Source organism: Rattus rattus, chromosome 4, assembly GCF_011064425.1.
Source record: "Rattus rattus isolate New Zealand chromosome 4, Rrattus_CSIRO_v1, whole genome shotgun sequence".
NCBI lineage: Eukaryota > Metazoa > Chordata > Mammalia > Rodentia > Muridae > Rattus > Rattus rattus.
The window spans coordinates 19,143,451-19,167,529 of NC_046157.1; the positions used below are offsets into that span (position 1 = coordinate 19,143,451).

The following is a 24,079-nucleotide window of genomic DNA, read 5'->3' on the forward strand; positions in this document are numbered from 1 at the left end:
GGACCATAGTGGAGAGTCAAAGACTCCCAGACCCTGAACATTCCTCACAACCCTCCCTCCATGTTGTTCACCCACATTCCCCCAAAGAATGTTCCAGCCAGGATACAAATTGGAGCTGAAATACAAGAGAAATAAAAAAAGGTGTGTGTGTGTGTGTGTGTGTGTGTGTGTGTGTGTGTGTGTGTGTGTGTGTGAGAGAGTGTGTGAGAGAGAGAGAGAGAGAGAGAGAGAGAGAGAGAGAGAGTGTTCTATGCACAGCCAGCAGGACGCTATGACTTGGATTATTTTCGGGATCTAATGTTTCTAATGTGCAAGGGGAGGAAATGAGAAGTAAGTACAAATTCCCAGGGCCAGCAGGCTGGAAATAATTCAGAACGCTGTGTTCTGTGTCAAGGGGGCAGGGAAGCAACACACTTCCTTGCCCTGAGCCCAGTCAACAAGAGGTGGAGAGCTTTGCTAGTTTAGGTCTGGGGAGGAGGGGAGGAGACCAGTGGCACCAGAGCCTTTCTCCAAAGAAAGCAGGAAATTACAAACTGCCCAGTAAGGACCTTGCCCTCTTGGCCTCCTGGAAGGTAGCAGCTCTTTTTGAAATCTCCCTCCCAGTGAAAAAGGCTGAGACAACTGAATCCCACAGAGACTCGACACAGCCCTCCAGCAGCCTGCCCAGTCCTTGGTTATTTACCACAGCAGTGGTAAGGGCATGTGGAAGGTTACACTTGTCCTTAGGCCCTTGAGCTGCTCTGTAGGATGCTGGCACATGTTGCTGTCTCTCCTGTGTGGCAAGAAGTCTCTAAAAGGCTGTGCATGGTTGTATTTGCTAGTATGTATGAGTGGGTGAGCATTTGCCAGAACACATATGCACGTCTCTTTCCCTCTTTCTCTTCCACCCCTGTGCACATGTGTGTGTGGGGGGTGGGGGGAGTGCTAGTGGGAGTAGCATTGGCCTAAAAAAGAATGCCATTTTCTGGTGCTGCCTACCATTCTTTCTCCCAGGCAAAAACTCTCCACATCACTGTGCCTTCACTTTTCTACCTGCAGGGCAGGGCTCAGACTAATGCCTACCTATGCCTTACCAGAAGAAGCAAATGGTAGACCAAGGGATGGACCACCAACTGGGTGACTTTGGGTGGGTCACTTCTCTGTTACAAATTTTTCTATGTGAAAGGAAGGGTTGGACCAGAAAACCTCTAAGGTTGTGGGAGTGAGAACACTTTCAATGCTGACAGTCAACCACATATCATGAATTAGCATTGTGATTACTACAAAAGCACTTCACTTTGACAAATGACTGTAGAGTTGGGCTACTGCTGGCTTCCAGGACGCTGGGCTGGAGGTCAGGGGAAGAGAAGGGACAATGGGCCCATGTCCTGTACAGAAGGAGAGCAAGTGGAATTTCTCTGTAACTGACCACTCTGATTCTGGCCACCCCACTTTGGGTTCTGCATTGGGCTCTAGGGAGTGATCAGAGCTATTTATAACTTGGAGTGAAGACTCTGCCCAGCAATAGGGCATCCTGGGATGCCTTGAAATGCGAACATGGCTAACAGGGAAAACGATTCTCAAGACCACATGCACACAGCCCTTCCCCAGGGACCTGAGGGAGGCCTACAGTGAAGTCCTTCACCCATTGGTACCCCCCCATGTATCTTCACTTGGCGTGATTAAAATGAAAGCTACGTTGCTTTATTTGTATAGAATTCCGAGAAAATAAAATGCAAACATGTGCATTTGAATAGGATAGGAAGTATTTCTGATCCTGTGTTTACCAAGGAATAAGACATGGCTTGGCGAGGTGATAGCACAGCGGTTAAGAGCACCGACTGTTCTTCCGAAGGACCAAGGTTCAATTCCCACCCCACGTGGTGGCTCACAACCTCCTGTAACAACCTCAGCTCCAGGCAATCCAGCACCCTCCTCTGTACTCTGTGGGTTTGAGAGATACACAGGCATGCATGCAGGTAAAACACTCATACACAAACTATAAAGTAATAAATTAAATTAAAAAGACAAACTCCTAGGTGTGATTCAAAGCAGATAGTAAGTGGCTTGGCTATGGAAGGTGACAAGAGAGGATTAATGGCCTCCCCTAGGACACTAGAAACAATCACTATCCTCTGGGGGACTTTAAGGATAGATACTGTTTTCAAGACCCTTTCCTGTGGAGGCCTCCCCTTCCCCTCCAACTCAGCAGGTGTGACCTCAACATGACCTCCTTTGACTTTACCCAAGGGCACTACACAACCCGTTTGTTTATAAGGACCCCATGAGTCTATATCTTAACTCCCAACTTCTCTTAAATATCAGTCCTTAATTTTGTCTCACTAGAAGTTATCAGAAATCATTTGAAACAAGTCTATCTATGCACAAGTGTGCTGGTTTTGTTAACTTGACCCTATCTTAGACACACGGGAAAATGAGTCTCGATTGAGGAGTCGCCTTCATCCACCTTGTCTGTGTACAGGTACGTGGGGCATTTTCCTAGCCAGTTGTTGATGCAGGAGGACCCAGAGCATGATGGGTAGTGGCTCTGGGTTGTATAAGGAAGTTGGTGAGCAAGCCATTTCTCAGTTTTCTCTACCGTTTCTGCTTTGATTCCTGCCTCCAGGGCCCAGTCTTGAGTTCCTGCCCTGGTTTCCCTCAGTGATGAACTCTGATACAGGAGCATAAGATGAAATGAACCCTCTGACCCCCAGTTCTTTTGTTAATCTTCTATCCCAGCATCAGAAACAAACAAGGACAGTAAGAGAGCATCCAAGCCACGTCCCATGGTTTCAGCAGGGCTGCAGTGGGTGAAGACTACACCAGGAGTTCAGTCATGCAGAAAGAAATAAAGAAACTGCCACTGTGGAAGCAGGGGGCACTCAGTGGCCAGGCACCTTCTCCGCAACCCCCCATTACATTCATTAACCCTCTTGGCAGAGGCTTGGCTTTCTAAAGCTGAAAGTTACTTAGGAGATTATCTAAAAAAAAAAAGTTTGTTACTCCCCACCATCCCAGAATACAACAATGCTCTAAGAGGACCTATTGCAGTTACAAGGGGAACATGGAGAACAAAACAGCAAACGGATGGTATTTCAGAACTGTTGAACTATGAAAGGAAAAGGGTTTCAATATTATCCAGTGTGGCAAGTCTCAGGGGAAGGCAGCAAGTGTTTGGAGCGTGGGACTTTATCAAACTGCTGTGGAGATCTGGATGGGTCTCCTCAATAGGTTTCTCTGTATCTCAGCTACCCCCTCTCCCTCTGCCACAGCTACCACAGCTGCAAATTGGCCACGCCATATTGTCACCCCGCGGAAGATGTTCCTGTTAAGGGGATGTACTGAACACGGCAAATCCAACATGGGAGCAGAAGGCAGATGGTACTGAGTTGTCCCAAGTCTGTTTTGTTGAAATATAAATGGAGGTCAGAGGTGAAAGAGAAGCATAAGGTGTCACAATTGGTCACATGCAACCCGGGACAAATGCTAAGTGTCGTTCAGCACACCTCTATTTCTACAGTGACATGGCCTCATAAATGTGAAGAGAATGTAACCGTGCAAAAATAAATACACAACCAGGCATTTGAAAATCACGGCCGCGGAAGAGATGGAGGTCTTGCCTTATTTCGGGCACTTCCAAAGTACGTGTTTATATATGAAACAAATAGAACATGTGAGGTAAAGCAAAATAATCTTCTGGTTCCAAAACTAGGAAGTCCCACTAGGTCACTGCTTGGAAATTCTGCCAGAATTAGGAATATTCATTTTCTTCTCCGAGGAGCAGTAAAACTAGGCTGACTGGGGAGGCCTCAGGACGGCCCTCTTTATTCAGAAACAAGTAGCCATGGTTTCCCAATCATTTAGTCAGTTGTATCAGGGATTTTTCTAAGCAAGTTCCCTCCCCATGAAGATGGGAAGAGCAAGGACCTTCCTCAGATCCAAGGGCAGGAGGTGAAACAATGGCAGTTGTTTCCTGATACTTCTTGTGGGCCAGCTTCTAAGTGGGCATTGTGAAGTGACAATGGCTGCCATCACACAAGACTGAGGCTTCCTATGGTGTGTGGGAGGTAGGCCTTTGATTTAAGATTCCCTTCCAGGTCTCACATGTTAATTATTACCCAAGGCTCTGAGGAAGCAGCATCCAGAGAAGAACCTCCCCTGTAAAGCATCCACCCTTTTCCCTTCTGTAAGTCATGAACATGGCTACTGACCTTTGATTCTACACACAGCCCACCTCAGGAAGAGGGCCACCCTTCTCTTGGGTTATAGGCTATGGTCATGTGGCATACATTTTCGTCACATGGGACCCACAGTAGCCAGGGCCACATGTGTCTAAAAGCAGAGCTGTATAGAGTACCATAATCTGTGTCAGCATAACAAGTAGCAAGTGGGTCTGTGTTGTTCTGTGAACACAGTGATGTGTGGGTCCATTAGTTACAGACCAGAGGGTGCTGGGCTGAGGCAGAGTGGTTCATCTCCCAGCATCGCAGGCTAGTTAAATCATCTCGGAATTACCCAGCACTCCCAGCTTTCTTATTAAGGCCTCTCCATCACTCCTGAGTTCTGACGTTCTCTCCTCCCTGGGAACTCCTGAACACAGCAGTTATGCCCAGGGCAGTTCAGGCCACAGCAGACATTAAATAAGAGTAGAGGGAGGAGGTGTTTAAAGCAGTGGTTCTCACCCTTCCTAAGGCTTCCATCCTGTTATACAGCTCCTCAAGTGGTGACCCCAACCACACAATTATTTTTGCTGCTACTTCACAAGTGTCATTTTGCCACCGTTATGAACCATAATTTACATATCTGTGTTTTCTGGCATGTTTCTTAGGTAACCTCCGTGAAAGACTCATTCAACCCCCAAGAGGGTCGAGACCCACAGGTTGAGAACTTCTGGTTTAGCTACTGAGCATGCATGGTGATGGCTTCAAAGTGTCTCCTCACGTCTATTTCATCAGCCTATACCTTACATACGTGCTTTGTCATAGATCAGCTAAGCCTCAAATCTGTTTGGACATGCAAAGGAGCAGGTGCTGATATATCTGTTTTGTTTATTGGCTAGTAGGCTATGTGGGGGTGGAAATTCCAGCCTATACATCTTCACCAAAGTAACTCATTCATGCTCAGGACCATTTCTCTGCACTCATAATATTATAAATGGAAAAGGAGAGGGGATGCTTGGTGACACCCATAGGGTAGAACCCTCCCCCTCTTCCTCTAAGACTTGTAATACAGGGGGCTGTCACATGGGTCAGGAAAGGTGGTAGGAGACTGCTTCATTCTCTAAGGAGGGTTGGGGAGTGGAGAGCCACCAGCCTATTATTCACGCCTTGAGGGCAAGTGGCCACCTCACAAGGCCAGAGGAGAGACTCTGTCCCCACCCCTGTTCCAAAAATAGGAACGGAGTGGTCAGTGAACTTAACCGACTGCCAAAAGCTTCCCAGATCTGGAGAGGCTTCACTGCCCTGCGCCCGCCCTGCTAGGAGGCTGAGGTACAGCCCGTACAGGAACTATTTCCTGTGCCCTTGTTTAGATGTGGATGGGCACACAGCCCTTCCTCCAAACCATCACCCTTCTGACCTCTGTCAAAAAGCACCAAATAAGTCAAAGGCTGAGGCGCTTAGCTCCACGTGGATCTTCTCAGTTCATCTGGACGCAGCTCTAAAGCACTGTTGTTCTCCCGGCTCCACAGCCAGCACGGTTTTTTTGTGGTGGCTGAGTCAAAGTTCGAGCAGTGCCTCATCACTGACGCAAAGTGGCCACCCCTCCCCCACCTCTATTCTGTTTTTAATATTCTCTTTCTCTGACTACCCCTACACAATGCACAAATGTGCGTTCATATACATGCACAAATACACTCCTTTCTCTTTTAAGTGTGATTTGCTGTATGTGTAGGAGTGTTTGGCCCGCGTGTGTACGTATGTGTGTTGGGTGTGTTCGGTGCCCAGAGATCAGAAGAGGATGTTGGATCCGCTGGAAATGAACTGACGAACAGCTATGACTCCTCACGTGGATGCTGGAATCAAACCTGAATCCTCTGAAAGAACAGCTCAGGCTCTTAATCCTTGCTCCCTCTCTCAGCCCCCTTCTTTCTCTATCTAAGGCGTGCGTGTACACCTCAGAAGACAGGTTCGAAACCGACTTCATGGACTTAAGTTCAGTGATAGTGCACTTAAATGGGGGAACACCTTTGTTCCCGCTAATGTCTGGCTGAAACACAGCAACCCTTTCCGTTATGAACACAGAAAACTAACTATCCAGAGTCAATGAAACAGTTTCTTGGCTACCAGCAGCACCGTGAGCATTTCCGTATGTAGTGTATGTAGAACATACACTAGGGTATGTTCTAAAATGCTATCCATGTTTAGCATGTCTCCAAGTTAGGGTGGCTCCCGGGCTTCAAGTAGATCTTGTGTTTGTCACATTAATAAATACATAGTTTTTTTTTTAGTAAGTTAATAGTGTATTTTATTTGCTTTACGAGCCTATGTAATTTTTTCTCATATTTAAAAATAGTACTGTGATGAGTCCATTGTTTCACCAGAGCAGAGGTCCGTGGAGGAGGAGGAGGAGCTGAGGAGCGTTCATTAGAAGGTGTGACTTGGGGAACAAAAGCGATGACTCAGTGGGTAAGAGCCCTTGCTGCAGAAGGATGAGGTGCCCAGTTCAGGTCCCATGCCCATGTGAAAAGCCAGATGTGGCCATGTTCATGCCTGTAACCTGAGAGCTACAGGGAGCAGAGACAGGGGATCCTTGAGACTTCCAGGCTAACAGCCTAGTCAGAGAACCTGTCTCAAAGGAAAAGGGAAAAACCATAGAGCTAGACACTTGATATTTTCCTCTGGCCTTTGTGTGTATGCACAGGGTTGCACAACCACACACAGGCAAAGGTACATGCACATAGCTGTATCACATGTGCGCACATGCACACACATACACACACACACATGTACACGCACACGCACATGCACACGAATACACACAAACAAGAAAGTGGAACTAGAGAACTTATTCAGAATGTCGATGCATTAGCCAACCGACTAACCAGTGGTATTCATTGTTAGCATGGGGAGATCCCTGAGGATAGACAGACAGTAGAGTTGCTGGAGGAGAACTCGGGTAAGCTGTGAAGGCCAACTAAGATACTGACCCTGTTTAACCAGCAGTGCGATCCTGGGCAAGCTGATCTGAGTCCTTTTTACCCAGGAATACTCTTATGCAGTTCTTGGGAGTATGCACTGGGAGGCCCTGTGCGGAACAACAAGCACTGGTGAGCCAAAGGGACTGCAGCTGGCTTTCCGAGGGCAGCCTCCCCTACCTGAGAACTTCAGAAGACAACGTGTATTATTTTGTCTTTGAGGTGGACGTTGCTGGTGTTCTGGGAAAGCCTTCCATAGCTTTAAGCTACAGTGATTTCCTGAAGAGTTCTAAAATCCAAAACAAACCTAGGCAGATGTGAGTTCTCTCATCCTGTCCTGTCTCTGGCTCCCTGACATAACCACCCAGGAGCATAGGAGATCTCAGGTGGAAAGGTTTCAAATCTCCCCAGCACTTAACTAAGTATCTGTTTCTGGCTTTACCAGGAGCTGGCTCCTGGCCTGACTTCTTGTCACTCAAGGGGCAGTGGTACATGGATTCTGTGATCTAGGCAAGACAGGAGGGATCAGTCCCAGGTGGCCACACCCCTGGGGCAGAGGACTGGAGAGGGTCATTTTTGCATGACTCAAGAGAGAACCAAAGTTTACTATAGAAATGGATATGAATTACTTCCAAACTATATGAATTGATTTTCTTGTGATCATGAAAGATCAAAATATACATCAAAATTAAAAAACCAATCACAAGTTTAAAATGTGTGTGTGTTTAAAAAGTGTGTGTGTGTGTGTGTGTGTGTGTGTGTGTGTGTGTGTGTGTGACATGTACTATTTAGGGCAGAGTGGTCAAACCTTAAGTGTTGTTCCTAAAGAGCTAAGCTGTCCTTCTTGTTTTTTGATACTTGGTCTCTCATTGCTTATTAGATGAGGCTGTGTAGTCACTCAAATTCAGGGATCTTACCTGTCTGTATGTCCCTGGAGCTGAGACTGCATCATGTGCCACCCTGCCTGATATTTTATGTGAGTTCTGGAAATCAAGCTCAAGTCTTCAAACTTGGAAGGTAAGCCCTTTATCTCCCAAGTTCCCTACGCAGGCAGTAATATAGGCTCTTACAAACCTGTGTCAGACACTAAAATGTACAGGGTCCCAAGGGAGGCCACAGTATTACTAAGAACACCATGTATTTAGGTTAAAGTCACACCTAGAAAACTAGTAAGAGGGAAGGAGCTTGTGTCCCCTTTTCTTGAAGGACACTTGGTAGCAACCCTTTTTAAAGCTCCACTTCAGCTTAAAGAGAACGGAGAGAAGATACTTCGTTGTGTTCTCAGCAAAGAGACTCCAGATGCCTTTATTCTTTCATTTTTCATTCCCATATCTGACTTTTCCATGACAAAGGAAAAGCTTTGAAACTGTACTATTGTGAAAATGGCATCTTCTTTGCAAAAAGGTGCTTGAAAAAGATGTGTTACAGCACGGAGAGCCTGGAGCTTAGAAACAGAAGACAGGCTCCACAGGTCAGCTTTGTGTCCAGACAGACACCATCACATGCCTCACGGGACCAAAGGGCTCCACGGAACAAGATGGAATCTTTTCTTGAAATACTCACTGAAAGGAAAGTCGACTATGGAAACAATGATGGTTGGTAGCATTACTGCTGTTTTGGCTGGGCAGCTCCGTCTCCTTGCCCATCACAGGCAGGGGGTGTTGTCTAACAGCACCCATGTGAACATCGACTGCACCAGATTACACTGCTTAGCTATTCCACCCATAAAAGGGAACCATGGTGGCCCACTTACCTCTTAGGACTCTGAAGAGGGTTGAAATGAGTTAATCTTATATACATCCCTAAGAACAGAGCCTGGCTTACCATAACTACAATGTAAGGGCAAATTTTAATAATCAGTGGTCAATGGCCAAGTATGAGATCGAGGTAAGTTTAAACTAGCTGGAACTGTGAAACCAATGGGCATCTTTTCCAAAGGATTTCCACCAAATTTCTTCCATCAGAGGTTTGGTTCAACAACCCCCAATGGTTCCCCCCGTAAAGCTGTGCCCCTCCTACCTTCTCGGCATCCTGCTCGAAGAGCCGCAGCTGGAAGCACTGATCCAGCTTGAGCTTTCGGACGTGCCACATCTGGTGCAGGTGTTGTCGGGTGGAATGCAGCTTGTCCAGGAGGCTGGTGATCTTGGGTACAAGGCTCTGGAAGTCGGCACTTCCTGGGATGCAGTTGCGCCCTGAGAAGCCATCACTGCAGCGGATACACTGCAGTAGCCGCTGCCCCTCCCGGTCCAGCTCTTCCACGGGGGCCTTCAGCACCTTTTTCTTAAGTTGTGTGTGCTCGTCGATAAGCCTCCGAGAGCCCTCCACATCCACAGGGAACTCCTTCCGGGCCAGCATCTCCTGCAGGTCCTCGAGGCGTGAGAGCAGGTGGACCGCGCTGTTGAAGAACTCCTCCAGGGAGAGGCGCAACTCAATCCACTCCTCGTGGTTGTAATCCAGGGAACCGTCAAACTCTTCTGTCAGCTGGGAGGGGTCCACCAGCTTCGTGAGGCCCTCCACAGACACCATGCTCGTCTGGGAAGGAAAGACACAGAAAGAAGACACAGTAGTGAGGGTTAGTGGGGGAGACACCCAGGCAGAAATAGGCAGGAAGAAGACAAGGACAGGTCCAGGCAATTAGAACCACAGCCTGACTCTGGGAGGGTGAGAGAGAGTCAGCCAGGATCAGCGGGCTCAATGGATGGCTGATTGCTTCAACACACCTCTTCACCTGACCACATTCATACCCAAGGACAGACAGCCCTTCTGTTCCGTCATCAGCCCTCCTCCACAGCCTGAGTTTACCACAGCTGGGCCTTCAAATCTATAAACAAAAGCTGGATGAGAAACTAATCCAGCATCTGGCCTGGGATATGGGGGCCGGTTTTCTATAACAAGCCCAAGCTTGTGGCCAGAATACCATCATTGGTGGATTAAACATTGTGGTTAGTCCTTAAGTGGGCTGCAAGTATTTCAAAGACAATCTCTGTTGACCAAACTCCCCTGGTTCTCTCAGCACATTGAACTGGGGATAGGTAACACTTGGGCCTTCTATTTCCTCTGTGAGGAAAACTTGAATTACAAAGTGGAAACTACTATGTCCAGGAACGATCGTACAAGCCACTGTCCTATTCATCAGTAAATACCTTCTGCTGCCCACACAGCTTTGAGCTTCTCTCTCTGGTGAAGAGGCTATGAAGGGAAGATGTGGATGATAACAGGACTTCCTTTCACTCATCAATTTCATGATTTAGGGCAAGCTATCTAAGTTTTCAGGGACCCAGTCCCCTTCCCTGCACAGTAGAGCCATAACAGGTTGAAACCCCTTATCTATAATCACAAATCTGATTAAACGTGTCCACGTGTGGCCACTACATAGGAGCCAGGCATGGAGTAGGTGTTCCATCCTCACTCGCTGTGGTCATGTGAAGGCCTGCATCTAACTAGCTAGATACTAGTGAGTATCTAACATACGAGCCTGTAAGAGCAGCCTGACCCTGCATCTTTTGCTGTCTGAGAATCTCCCTTTCCCCCAAACCCAACTGAGACACAAGAGGGAGCTTCATGAAAGCAGGGATCTCATACCTGACTGCTCAGCTTGAGGTAACAAACACACCCGCCACTAGACACTCTGACTTCATTAGACCTGAGAGGGTAGCTTTAAATGCAGCCAGTGGCGAAGAATCCTGCTACTAGATGTCTTGGCTACTCCAAAGCATGGCATCTGGACCAGCAGGATTGGTAACATCATCCTAGAGCCTGTCAGATGGTTTGTGTGCATTAACGTTGAGAATCCTTACTCTGGAGCACGGACTCTTTTCAGTGTGGCTAGGCTTCCTGCTTCTAGGAAGTTTTACAGTCAAGTCCCGTTCGCTGTTCACTGAGTGACAGCCACAGACCAAGCCTCTACAGTCCCTTACCCATCTCAGGCTGCCTTATTCTGAGATAGGATTTCCATCCGCTGTTTGGGTAAGACCACTACTTGCCTTGTTTCCCCAAGGGGAGTTACCAGCCATCTGGGTTGTACTTTCCTGGTTTAGGAGGGAGGGACAATCTTGCTCAGCTTGGGGTACAGAGGGTCACAGAGTGGGCAAGGCAGCTACACAGAAGCAAAAGTCTACAGATTTCTAGAACTATTCTTCAGCTTGTAAATGTGTAGGCTTGTTGTGGCCACCTCTGCATAAACAAACCAAAACATTGCAAGTGTTTTTCTGTGGGACTTGGAGCTTTTGGTAGGGCCCTTGGAGAATATGATGTTTTACTGTCTTTTTTTTTTTTTTTTTTTTTTTTTTGTACCAAGACAATTTTCTTGGACTATTAATAGAGAGTGAGAACTTCCACAGTCAAGAGGTTAAGCCATTTGTACTCGATTTGCAGCCAACTGAGGCCACCACCCCAACACATACGCACCCCTAATCCTTGGGGACAGAGCTCTAGAATAGGAAACTCTGAAAGATTAAATGCAGCTCAGACTTTAAAACAATCTGCTCTCCCCCCCCCCAACTCTGGGCTCAAATTTGGCTAGAACAAGAATGTTTAAACCTCTGATTTAATCTTATGTGTCGTCATTATGAGGTCTCAAGGACTCATATGCCCTCCAGAAAATTTAGTTTAAAAACAACATGCTTTCATGGACACATATGTCATCCTTGAGAGAAGATAGAAAAACATGAATAAAATAAAGCTCCCCATTTTCTAGTCACTTTAAATAGACCACTGCAAACAACTCCATTTCTCAGTCTCTTCTTTGTGGAGATAGATAAAAAAAAAATTCAAGGGGTGAAGAGAGGACTTAGCAGTTAAGAGCACTGGCTGCTCTTCCAGAGGTCCTGAGTTCAATTCCCAGTGACTGCATGATAGCTCACCACCATCTGTAATGAGATCTGATGTCTGCCTCTGGCATGCATACAAGAATATATATACTCGTATACATCAATCAATCAATCAATAATAAATAAATAAATCTTTAAAAAAATCCAAGATCACACTGTTCAAATTATTTTATAATATACCTTTTAAAGATGATATACCATGAACATTTTGTAATATTTTTAATTATTTCAATAGCTTTATAAGGTTTCTATAACATAGCCATCAAAATTAATGGATTGTTAGTAAAAGAAATCAACAGATGCATATACATGTTAATACATGTACATATGCATGTATATTATATATACATATATGTACATATACAGTGTAGGAACATATATTATATATACACATACATATAATATATACATATATAACAATACTATTACAAAAATGAACATAGCGAACATCTCTATTAGCACATTGTTTGTAGTTTTAATTTGTTTTACTTTTTGTTTTGTTTCATAAGAATGGTTTTCCAGAAGAATTACCAGACCCACGGATATAAACTCTTAAAAAGTTTTGATAGAATTGCAACACTGCTGTCAGAAATACTTGTGCCATATACACTCCCATCAACAGTATACAGAATTGTACAATGGTGTTGTGCACTTGGGACCATTTCTGGAGCCTCCAATTCGCACCAAAATGTAACTGGTGTAAGACTGAGATGGTCAAGGAATCTGCAAATCTCAGCCTTTGACATATTTGGCCATTACAGACGAGGACGGAAGTGTTAAAGGTACTGATCGCACAGAGGAGCAGAAAGAGGACGACAAGGGCTGTGCCTCACCTCAAAGATGAACTTGGAGCTGCCAAAGTTGGTCTTCTGCTTCTGCCAGAAGTTGTCAGGCTTGATGATGAGGGCCACATGGATCTCAGCGGGAAAGGCTTCCTGCAGCGTCTTGAGGAGGGGCTTGATGAGGTCCCACTTGGAGCCCCGCATGTCGATGATGACGGTGAAGCCACGTTTGCAAACGTCCTCGCTGTGGGGAGATCATAGTTAGACCTGGTCACTGGGTAGCAGAGACATACATACACAGGTAAAAAAATATGTATCAGGAGACTCGCATCTTCCCAACATGGATCACCCTCTCAACTTTTGTCAGAAGACATCTGTGTGTACGTCCATTTTCCTAACCAACTGAAAGGGGCAACCCCTTCGGCATGCATTAAGGTTTTGTCTTTTGTTGTCTATTGTAATGTTAAGTGTGTGTGTGTGTGTGTGTGTGTGTGTGTGTGTGTGTGAGTGCACGTGCACTCCAACACTTAAGAGTCCACACGTAGCCTCTGGGACTCTGCCCCCAAGTTAATTCTGATTGGTGAATAAAGATGCCAGAACCAATAGCTGGAGATTAGAGAGATAGGTGGGGTTGAGTTTTAGTGGGCTTGGGTGAGAGGAGAGAGGATGGGAAGCTGCCATGGATCAGGTGTAGGTGATGGGGGAGATGTACAGAGGGTCAGGAAATTGAACAGAATTGTGTAGCGATGGGGGATGGGGAACTGAGGGTAGCCACCAGAATGTCCCAGATGCCAGTAAAGCAAGAGGCTCCCAGGACCCAACGGGGATGACATTAACTGAAATACCCAACAAAGGGGAGAGAGAACCGGTAGAGACCACATAGAGAGGTTAGGCACTGTCCCCATTTGAGGGATGGGGTCACCCACCCTTCTCAAAAATTTTAACCCAGAATTGCTCTTGTCTAAAGGAAATACAGGGACAAAGTGTGGAGCAGAGACTGAAGGAAAGGCCATCCAGAGACTGCCCCACGTGGGGATCCATCCCATATGCAGCCACAAAACCCAGTCACTATTGCCAAGAAGAGCTTGCTGACAGGAACCTGATATAACCGTCTCCTGAGAGGCTCTGCCAGAGCCTTACCAATACAGATGCAGATACTCTCAGCCAACCATTGGACTGAGTATGGGGACCCCAATAGAGGAGTTAGGGGAAGAACTGAAGGAGCTGAAAGGGTTTGCAACCCTATAGGAAGAACAACAATATCAACCAACCAGACCCCCGGAGCTCCCAGGGACTAAACCACCAACCAAAGAGTACACACGTGGGGACCCACGGCTCCAGTCGCATATGTAGCAGAGGATGGCATTGTCTGGCATCAGTGGGAAGGGAGGCCCTTGGTCTTATGAAGGCTTGAGGCCCTGGAATAGGGGACTGTCAGGGTGGGGAGGCAGGAGTGGGTGGGTGGGTAAGGGAGCATCATCATAGAAGCAGGGGGAGGGGAATGGGATAGGAGGTTTGCAGGAGTGAAACCAGAAAGGGGGATAACATTTGAAATGGAAATAAATAAAATACCCAATAAGAAATTAAAATAGACCATGAGGGAGGGAGGAATGGAGGGACGGAGGGACAGAGGGACGGAGGGACGGAGGGATGGAGGGACGGAGAGAGAGAGACCGCTGCCAAGGGGGTAGGAGCAAAGGGTAGGAGCCCATGTGGGCTGGCCAATTAGCGCTCAGAGCAGTCCAGATGGACCATAGTATATAGTGAGTGATGGTTTAGGGTTATCAATGAAAAGTAGATTCTCACAGCATGGAGGGCAGGCAGCTGCCCAGCTATTGAGCTGCCTAAGGTGTATTTAAAAATAGAAAGACCGTACGTTGATGTGCTTTCATCCTGGGACATGAATGGTTAAAGGCAGGTAGAAACCCTGCATCAAGATTTTCTTAAATAATTATTTACTTCATCCCTCCTGGGCTCAGTTCTTCTGAGCCAGGGCTCCAGCATCTACTTCCCCTCAGCACTTAGCAAATACCTACATCTTCTCTAACAGTCGGTCGCACTCGGAAGTTTATCAGGTGCTCAGACTGCGCCTGATTTCTCTTTTGGTTTTGATTTCCCCTTCTCTTTCCTAGGAGGAACCATGATTCCTCATTTGAGTTAGAACCCCCAGAAGATAGGGTTCTCTGCTGCTCCTTAAAGATGACGACACGCCTTCCTGGTGCCCACCCGAGACAGACACTGGGACACTTTACCACCCATACAAACTGGACCAGGGCATCTTCTCCAGTGAATGGCTCTAGGCCGGTTTTGCCTAATGACTGACTATCAGGTAGTAGCAGCATAGACTCGACAGCATTGTATTTCAGAGGAATCACATGTAATTCAAAACATTTGCCAACTTTACAACTAAGGGTACTGAGACATGCTGGCCACTAGAGGATAGCAGGAGTGGGGCTGACTTGTGGGGAAGCCCCCAGCTATCTCATGCTCCTCAGGATGGGCCTCACAGTGGACGTTGTTGGGATGGGGCAGTAGCTGTTGGGATCTGCTCTAACTGGAGTGAGACTGACCATCTTGAAAACCAAATATAAGCAGCTCAAAGGAACCAAGACACTATTTAACGTAGTAAACGTTTCCCTTAAACACCTAAGTCTCAACGATAATTCCTCAAAACCGAATGAAAAAGAATATAGGTGAGAACCAGTGATATCTCAGTTAGGGGTCCTTCCTTCCTTCTTTTACTTCTTGGTTTATTTTACCCATCCATTTATTTTTGAACCATTTCTCTATGGAATAGCATATTTCCTTGGGGGGGGGTTCTTTCATCTAATATCGCCTCTCCCAGAGGGAACGTGTGTAAATTGCTGGGTGGATTAAGCTCTCTCACCACACCACGCTTGCTTACAGCCGCTAGTCTTACGGCCACCATTGCCAGGCTGCGGCCACAAAAGGAAACCTTCTAGGCTCCATCATTAAACATCAACCAGTGACAAGAAGGGTGTCTCGGCTCATGGGACTTGTGTGAGTGTCTCCCATGCACACATGCTAGCTTCCTCAGGCCTCCCAGTTAGATGGCCACTCCTTGGGTAGCACTTTAGAAGGAAGGAGGAATCTGATTCTCCCTAAACCCTGCACACCGACAGAAAGGAGTTGTCACCTTTTTTGACACTTAGTGAATCCTCCCGTGTCACCAGCTTCTAATGTATTCTCAGTTCTACTGTTGATACATTAACAGACAAATCTCCCAAGGTGCTTTGCATGTGTGGTATGTGTGTGTGTGTGTGTGGCTCTTCATTTTATTTTTAAATTACATTTTTTTACAGTTCAGTCATTATCCCCCTTCTGTTCTGCCCTTCAATAGTTCCTCATCCCGTTCTTCCTCCCTCATCTCTAAGAGAATGTCCCCACATCCCCCAACACCCCCATACCCTGCCAGCATCCCCCCATTCCCTGGGACCTCAAGTAACTCAAGGGTTAGGTGTGTTTTCCCTCACTGAGGCCAGACCAGGCAGTCCTCTGCTGTACCTGTGTCAGGGGGCCTCAGACCAGCTGGTGTCTGCTGCTTGGTTGGTGGCTCAGTGTCTGAGAGGTCTCGGGAGTCCAGGTTTGTTAAGACCGCTGGTCTTCCTATGGGGTTGCCCTGCTCCTCAACTTCTTCTAGTCTTTCCCTAGTTCAAACACAGGGGTCCCTGACTTTAGATCATCGGTTGGATGTAAGTATCTGCTTCGGTCTCAGTCAGCTGCTTGATGGGCCTCTCAGAGGGCAACCATGACAGGCTTCTGTCTGTAAGCACACCATAGCATCAGTAACAGTGTCAGGCCTTGGAGCCTCCCCTTGAGCTGGATCCCAATTTGGGCCGGTCACTGAATCTCCTTTCCCTCAGTCTCTTCTCCATTTTTGTCCCTGTAGTTCTTTTAGACAGGAATAATTCTGGGTCAGTTTTTGACTATGCCCCATTCCTCCACTTGATGCCCTGTCTTTCTGCTGGAGATGGACTCTACAAGTTCCCCCTCCCCACTGTTGGGCATTTCGTTTAGTTTGTGCTTATTCTGCGCCAGGAACCCCGGGCACTTACTGGACATTATTTCATTTTATCCTCTCAAAAGAGACAATGGAATTGCAGCACAACGTCTCCATGAAGTTATCCAACTAATGATCAGCTCAGCAGAAGTGCAAGGCTAGGCACATGGGCTTCGAAGCCTATGCTCAGATCTCCATGTCCTTCTCTACCCTACCACTCAGACACCAAGAGCCGGGAAGCAGTAGCAACAAAGGGATTGATATAGAGAGCTTGAAAGAAACGAAAGAGTTCAGGGAATGACCACCATTCTGCACTGAGTGCAAAGGTCCGAAATGGAGGAAGTGAAAGCCCATCCAGGCACAGTAGCCCACGCCTGTAATCTCCACACTCAGAATGCTGGAGCTCTAACATGGACTTACTGTAGCCTCTGGGGCAAGCACCTTTTAATATAGCAAGGCCTCAGTTCCCCCACTGAAAACTGTATAAACAGTAGTAACTACCTTAAAGGGAAAGTGTGTTATAAGTACACACACACACACACACACACACACACACACATCTTAGCAGTTTTATAAGGAGCTGCTGGTGACCTATTAGTGAGCACTTCATTGACCATGGTACCCATTATCCAGCTCCGTGAGAGGTGCAGCTATCAGACGAGCCTGCAGCCTTCTCAAGAAAACAGCCCTTGACTGTTGGATGCCACTTCTCCCAGAGAAAGCAGGGCAGCTACTACTCCCCTGCATGGCTAGAGAGGATCCTCTTACACGGGTGCCTGAGGCAGTCCCCAGTCCCTCATGAGCAGGTGACTCTAAACAGTGATGGGTGCTCAGAGCCTATGCAGACCTCTGCTGAGGCTACGGCTAGACTCTAAGACCACAGGCTCTGGTGGCCCGTCCCCTCCCCAACTCTAGCCCCACACTCTTACATATTTCTTCTGGAAATCACACTCTTAATCAACCGTTTCCTCTGAAATCCCTCTCTCAAAAAGATGCAGCCTGACAATTCTTCGTATTATATATTCCAAGTAATGTTAATATAAATGATGTATTTCACACATCTGTGGAATTCTGAAGGCAATTTAATATATGGTTGGAGACTAGAAGAAAAACCTGGGGTGGAAACTTGGGTTTGGAGGTTGCCCAGTGTCTGCATTTGCTGAGCGGTATTCCCGTGAATGGTCATGAGCCTGCGTGTGCAGAAGTGGGCGGGATCACCCAATGGAAACAGGATGAAAAGATACATCTACCAGGCCACAGATGTAACTGACGGGAACGTTAATGGTCAAGAGAAGACGGCAAAATGGAGAGACGCCTCATGACAGAATGCAGAGTCGAGTGAGAATTAGGAGGGGCGTGGTGTGGTTAGTGTCAAATGCTGCAGAGGTCCATAGTAGGACCAGAATCCCTGTGGTTAGTGCCTGAGAGGCTGAGGACCGGGACCACTGACATGGGGACTAAGGTCAAAACTCATGTTGGGGCAGGGACAAGGTCATCCCAGCTGATGCCTGCGATGATTTCAAGGAAATGGCAAGGTCAGACAAGGCTGTCTACGGGCACTTGAATCTCAGTGCCATCAGACCTTTGGAAGCTGCCAGGGTCCACACGCCTTCTTGCTGGGGCCATTTTAACAATCTAAAGTATTCAGGGTTGTCACTAACAGGGCCTACCTTCCCCTTAGGCAGTCTGCCTTTATAAGACACTTACTGGTCCAAATCAAACCATCAAAAAAAAAAAACAAAAAAAAAAAACCGTTGAAGGAATCAGAGAAAGAACTGGAAGAGCTTGAAGGGGCTCGAGACCCCATATATGTACAACAATGCCAAGCCAACCAGAGCTTCCAGGGACTAAGCCACTACCTAAAGACTATACATGGACTGACCCTGGACTCTGACCTCATAGGGGGTAGCAATGAATATCTAGTAAGAGCACCAGTGGAAGGGAAGCCCTGGGTCCTGCTAGATTGAACCCCAGTGAACTAGACTGTTGGGGGAGGGCGGCAATGGGGGGGAGGGGTGGGAGGGAACACCCATAAGGAAGGGGAGTGGGGAGGGGATGTTTGCCCGGAAACCGGGAAAGGGAATAACACTCGAAATGTATATAAAAATACTCAAGTTAATAATAAAAAAAAATTAAGAAAAAAAAAAAAAGGTGGACTTGGGAGCAGCAGGCTTTTACATCCATTCCAAAGGGGAAAGGGGATGGTTCTCCCCACTTCCCACCCTCCGGGAAAGCCATAAGGGGGCCCCTGTGCCCTCCTGTGGCTTTCTCTCCCTCCCTTTACTTCCAAGCTGGGCGTGGGTCCCTCGGAGCCCCTCTGGCAAGCCTCCTAACATATGTGATAACCACCGTTCCCTCAAACCGAGCCAGGAACTGCTCACAGACTCCGGGCCTCGCAGGCCCAGAAGCCATAAATGTATATACTGAGTGACTGGAAGACTGATCAGCCGCTTCTCCTACTCGATTCTAGAGCCTTTACTCTTTGGTTCATTAAATGTCACTGAAGCTGTTTGCACTCAGTGTGTGTGTGTGTGTGTGTGTGCGCGTGGGCTCTCCCGGAAAGGCGTTTTTACTGCTTTGTGGCATTGCTTCCTCTAACCTTAGCGCCTTTCATTTTCACCCAGGATGCTAATTAGAAAATGCTAATTTGGAGAGCACTGTCCAAGTATTTTGAGCAGAGTTGTTCTGGGAGGAGGTCTCTTTTGTGACCAATGACATCGCTTCTCTTGGGTGTGGTGTGTGAGAGTTTAAAGATTCCCTTGGCCTAAATCAGGTATGAGGATGCACATTTAAAAACAGCATGTGCGGGGTTGGGGATTTAGCTCAGCGGTAGAGCGCTTGCCTAGGAAGCGCAAGGCCCTGGGTTAGGTCCCCAGCTCCGAAAAAAAAAAAAAAAAAAAAAAACAGCATGTGCCACCCAACTACATCAGAGGAAGCAACCTCTGCCATGGGAACCACACTGTCGCTGTCACCTTCTACCTGCACTTACTAGAGAAGAAACCCTCTGTCGCTAGCATAGGCTTGGTAAGTTTTCTGTGCTTACGAAATGCCTCTGGCTGGGTAGACTGGGGACAATGCCTCTCAGCCTATGGACTTTGCCTGAAGGGCTGGGCACCAGCCTTTCCCAGGTACTGCAGACTGAGCTCAGACACTGCCCAAGTGCCACCGTCCTGGGTGTCCCCCTCTATTGATCAGCAATGAAATCATGGTGGTATCTGTTTACCACTGATCTGACCAGGTAGCTTCATTTCAATTTCTAGGCAAGCCCTGGCTGTCTCTTCAGGGATCTCTAGGCTCCACCCACATCTGACAGCCCCAGAGTCAACTCTTGACCAAATGAACTCTGGATGGTGCCAGGCCTGACAGATGCAAGCGAGGAGGGTCTTAGCTGGTGGGTAGATGAGGAAGAAATAGACACGTGACAACTGACCCTTCCTACTCTTAGTGGCCTCTTGTGCTTAGCAAGGATTATGGCTGAGAAGCCCAGGATTGAAGCCGGTCCTCCCAAACGGTTCTGCCAGGCACAAGGCTGCGTCTGCAGAAGGCTTGGGTCCTCACTCCAGCCCTCTTCTGTCCATTACACATACAATGAATGTGACCCATCTGTTAGCCCTGGCTTTGCTTCTCTGTCTTAGCTGCCATTGTCACTGCAACCCAGTTTCAAAACTGCAGAACTCAATGGCCTTAGCCTAGGGAGTAAGTACTAGGTTCCTCAAGCCGCAGCCATGCTGGTTAACTGGATAGAAGAGCTGAGTATGGTCGGTGGCAACCCCATGCTAAGGCATCACACTGGGTACCATGTGGCTTCAGGGAGCCAGGTACCACTTCCCCCACCTCACTTCCTAACCACTCCCTCCTGTACTCTGTCCCAGGTCTCTGCCTGAGCAAAGTCCTCCTGTCTCTGAAGATTCCGTCCTGGCCACGAGAGTGAACCACACTGATATGACTCACAGCCACTCCACCATTGACTCGATCTTAATACCACCTTTTCTTCTCCCTAGAGCTCGTGCCACAGTGGCCATCACCCCATACAACAGACATGTCACTCCTGCTTCTCCCAACTGGCTTTCGTTTCCTTCTGTGTTACACTGCCTGTCATCCCTCCGTGTCCCTATATTTGCCAACTCCAACCTCACCTTTCCCTAGAGAGCTTCTAGTCACCTTTCAAATCTCAACTTACAAGACTCCTCTTCCTCCAGGAAGTCCTCCTCTCTTACTATCCACTCCTCCATGCCCAACTCAGTCAAGAAGGTCTTTAACCTTGTGCTTACCTAGCAAGACACATGTCACATGGGTAACTATGAGCAGTTCTTAGTGATCAATACCTATATAGATTGATATGGCTTCACAGGGAAGACTTAGGAATGGGGTTCAGTAAAGGGCACATGCATGAGGACCTGAGTCTGATCCCCTAGAATCCACATAAAAAGTGGAGTATGCTAATGAGTTTATAATCCCAGTTCAGGGAAGGAGGGAACAGATGAACCCCTGAGCTTGCTGGCTGGCCAGCCTAGCTTACTTGGCAACCTTTAAGTCATTGAGAGATGTTGTCTCAAAAAACAAGGTGGACAACTGAGGAATGTCACCTGAAGTTGGCCTTTGACCACATTCACATACACATCCCTGTACATATGAGTACATGCATATGCATATGCACATATATGCACACACATTGATAAAGGAAAAAGGAGAACCTAGTTATGAAGGTGCCCATAAGGAACATAGCATTACCTAAATATATCATGTTCTCTGTCTTAGTCAAGTTTTATATTCTTGCAAAAGACATCAGGACCAAGAAGCAAGTTGGGGAGGAAAGGGTTTATTCAGCTTACACTTCCACATTGCTGTTCATCACCAAAGGAAGTCAGGACTGAAACTCAAGCAGGTCAGGAAGCAGGAGCTGATGCAGAGGCCATGAGGGGTTACTTACTGGCTTGCTGGGCTTGCTTCCTTATAGAACACAGGACTACCAGCCCAGTGATGGCACCACCCACAACGGGCCCTCCCACCCTTGATCACTAATTGAGAAAATGCCTTACAGCTGGGTCTCATGGAGGCATTTCCTCAAGGGAGGCTCCTTACTCGGTGGTAAGTCCAGCTTCTGTCAAGTTGACACACAAATCCAGCCAGTGCGCTATCCATTAATTTACTCACCCAACAAGTACTTACTGAGCATTGATTTTGTAGCTGACCTAAATCTAGGGATTTGGAATATAAATGTGGACACAGGCAGGAAGAATCGTGAACATTATATTCTAGAAGGAGAAATAGGCTAGGCAGCAGCTTAAAGAGAATGGACAACGCTGAAGAACTAACTCATCAGATACTCCGGGCAAGTCACTTGAAGAGAAGATATTTAAGTAGAGACGAAAGCCAGAGAAAAGACCAAGAAAAGAACTCAGGCAGAAAGAGCAGGCCACACTCAATCCCTGGGGGAGAGGACCACCTTTACACCGCTCTGCCACCAAGCAGGAGAAGTGTAGTGGAGTCTAGTAAGGAAGCAGGGGGCCAGCAGTCATGTGGGGCTGGTGTGCTACATGGGGAAGATAAAGCCACAGGCTGGAGAGCCATCAACTCCACCCCCAAATACTGCAGCACAAAACAGCCGGTTTGATAAAATGGGACATTCATTTCATATGCTAATTTTTAAGAAAAGTAACATATGATTATTCGAGGTTCTGTGTATGGTAAGTACTTCATATACAATGTCATTTATCCCTCACATGAAACTCTAGAGGGCAGCATTATCCCCATGGTATGGTTAAGATATCATGGAGGTTGGTGTAACCTGTGTTTATGCAAAAGCCCCAACTCTGGGTGAGGCCACCCTGACTTCCCCACAGGGGACTGTGAAGCCACCATTAGTTGGTTGTCACTGTGCTCTGGCCTGACTTTTTTTTTTTTTTTGTCCCTGCCAGTATGTCACCTGAAATCCACCTTGTTCCCATGAATGTCTGGCAGATTCTCACTGTAAATAGCCACTGCAATAAATATAACATGAATCCATCCCGGAGGAGGCTGGAGGCAGAGATCAGCAGCAAACTCCCCTCCAGCCGACCAGCAGAGGAGGCAGGACTGCCCTGTACTTACTAGGACTGCTTTGTTAGCAAGAGGGTTAGCAGTGTGTGTGTGTGTGTGTGTGTGTGTGTGTGTGTGTGTGTGTGTGTGTGTGTGTGTGGAGGGGTGTCAGAATACTAGTGTGGAGCCCAGAAAAGACCAGTGCTTGGGTTGGGTTGGGATGGAATAGAATTGACCTGTAAATCAGACCTATTCAAAAAGTTGTCAAGTGTTGGTGACAAATTCAAAGGCTAGCCTGGTCACTGAGGGGTGGGTTCAGAAAGCAGGGACAAGTCACATTAAGGACTTTCTTCTGTTTAATGCCACTCCACTGTTATGATGTTATAGCTACAGACAAGAATGCCAGCCACAGACCAGGTGCAGAGGAATCTGGAGATGTCTTACCCACGGCTCCTGGTCAGACTGCTATACTTGGAGACATCACCACGTATAGTGAACAGAGCAGAGAAAGAAAAGAACCATAGCCTCAAACAAGCCATCCGCTCTCCACTCGCCCTGGCTCTGTACTGCTCCCAACCTCCGTACATCCTTCTATGAACTGAGTGAACTGAAAGAGAAAGGGAGAAACTGCTCCCCTTGACCCATCCTCAGAAGCATGGAGATCCTGGCTGTGATCTCAGGATCCATTTCACCTGCTCTCTGCCCCTGGCTGAGTTTTGCCAGTTCTCTGCTGATTGCCCCAAACCAGGCCACACCTGCTCTCCTAAACAGCCAGCACTCAGCAGGTGTGGGAGAAAACTGTTAAGGACACATTAGCACTTGCTTTGAGCGTTTCTAATCTGTATAATCAGAGGCAGTAACAAGCACACTGGAGGAAGCCCTGTCTTCTGGAGGCATGAGCCATTCTCGAGAGCACTCTCCATGAGCCAATCTCTGGGGAACACTGTCGACAATGAATGATCGGAGGGCCCCTCCATGGCTGTTAGTCCAAAGGAGCAGAGGGCTCCCTATGCTTGCTACAGATGTCTCTCCTTTGGGTCACCATTACCTAATGTTCTACTGGGGTGTGATTTAGATGTCACTGAGGCCACCTGGGGAGCTGTACTGATTCACCCAAACATTTGGTTTTTGCTCTCGTTTTGGTTCACTGAAAGATTGTCTCTTTTATTGGTTATTACACTAAAGCTTTGGTGTTTTATGTGTCTGTGCACCTTCACACACCCATGTATGTAGGGGGCTGGGTGCACCTCCATAAATGTGCTCCTGTGTGTGGTGGCCAGAGGTCAACCTCAGTTATCACTCCTCCGGAGCTGTC

The 24,079-nt window shown here is 47.3% G+C and overlaps 1 protein-coding gene across 1 annotated transcript in view; it reads right to left on the reverse strand.

Moving 5' to 3' along the window:
- Kalrn (kalirin RhoGEF kinase) overlaps positions 1-24,079 on the reverse strand; it is a 537,823-nt gene that overhangs the window by 372,448 nt on the left and 141,296 nt on the right. Inside the window, 2 exon segments of the mRNA XM_032900150.1 lie at positions 9,134-9,646; positions 12,777-12,969. Coding sequence (XP_032756041.1) covers positions 9,134-9,646; positions 12,777-12,969 — 706 coding nt within the window.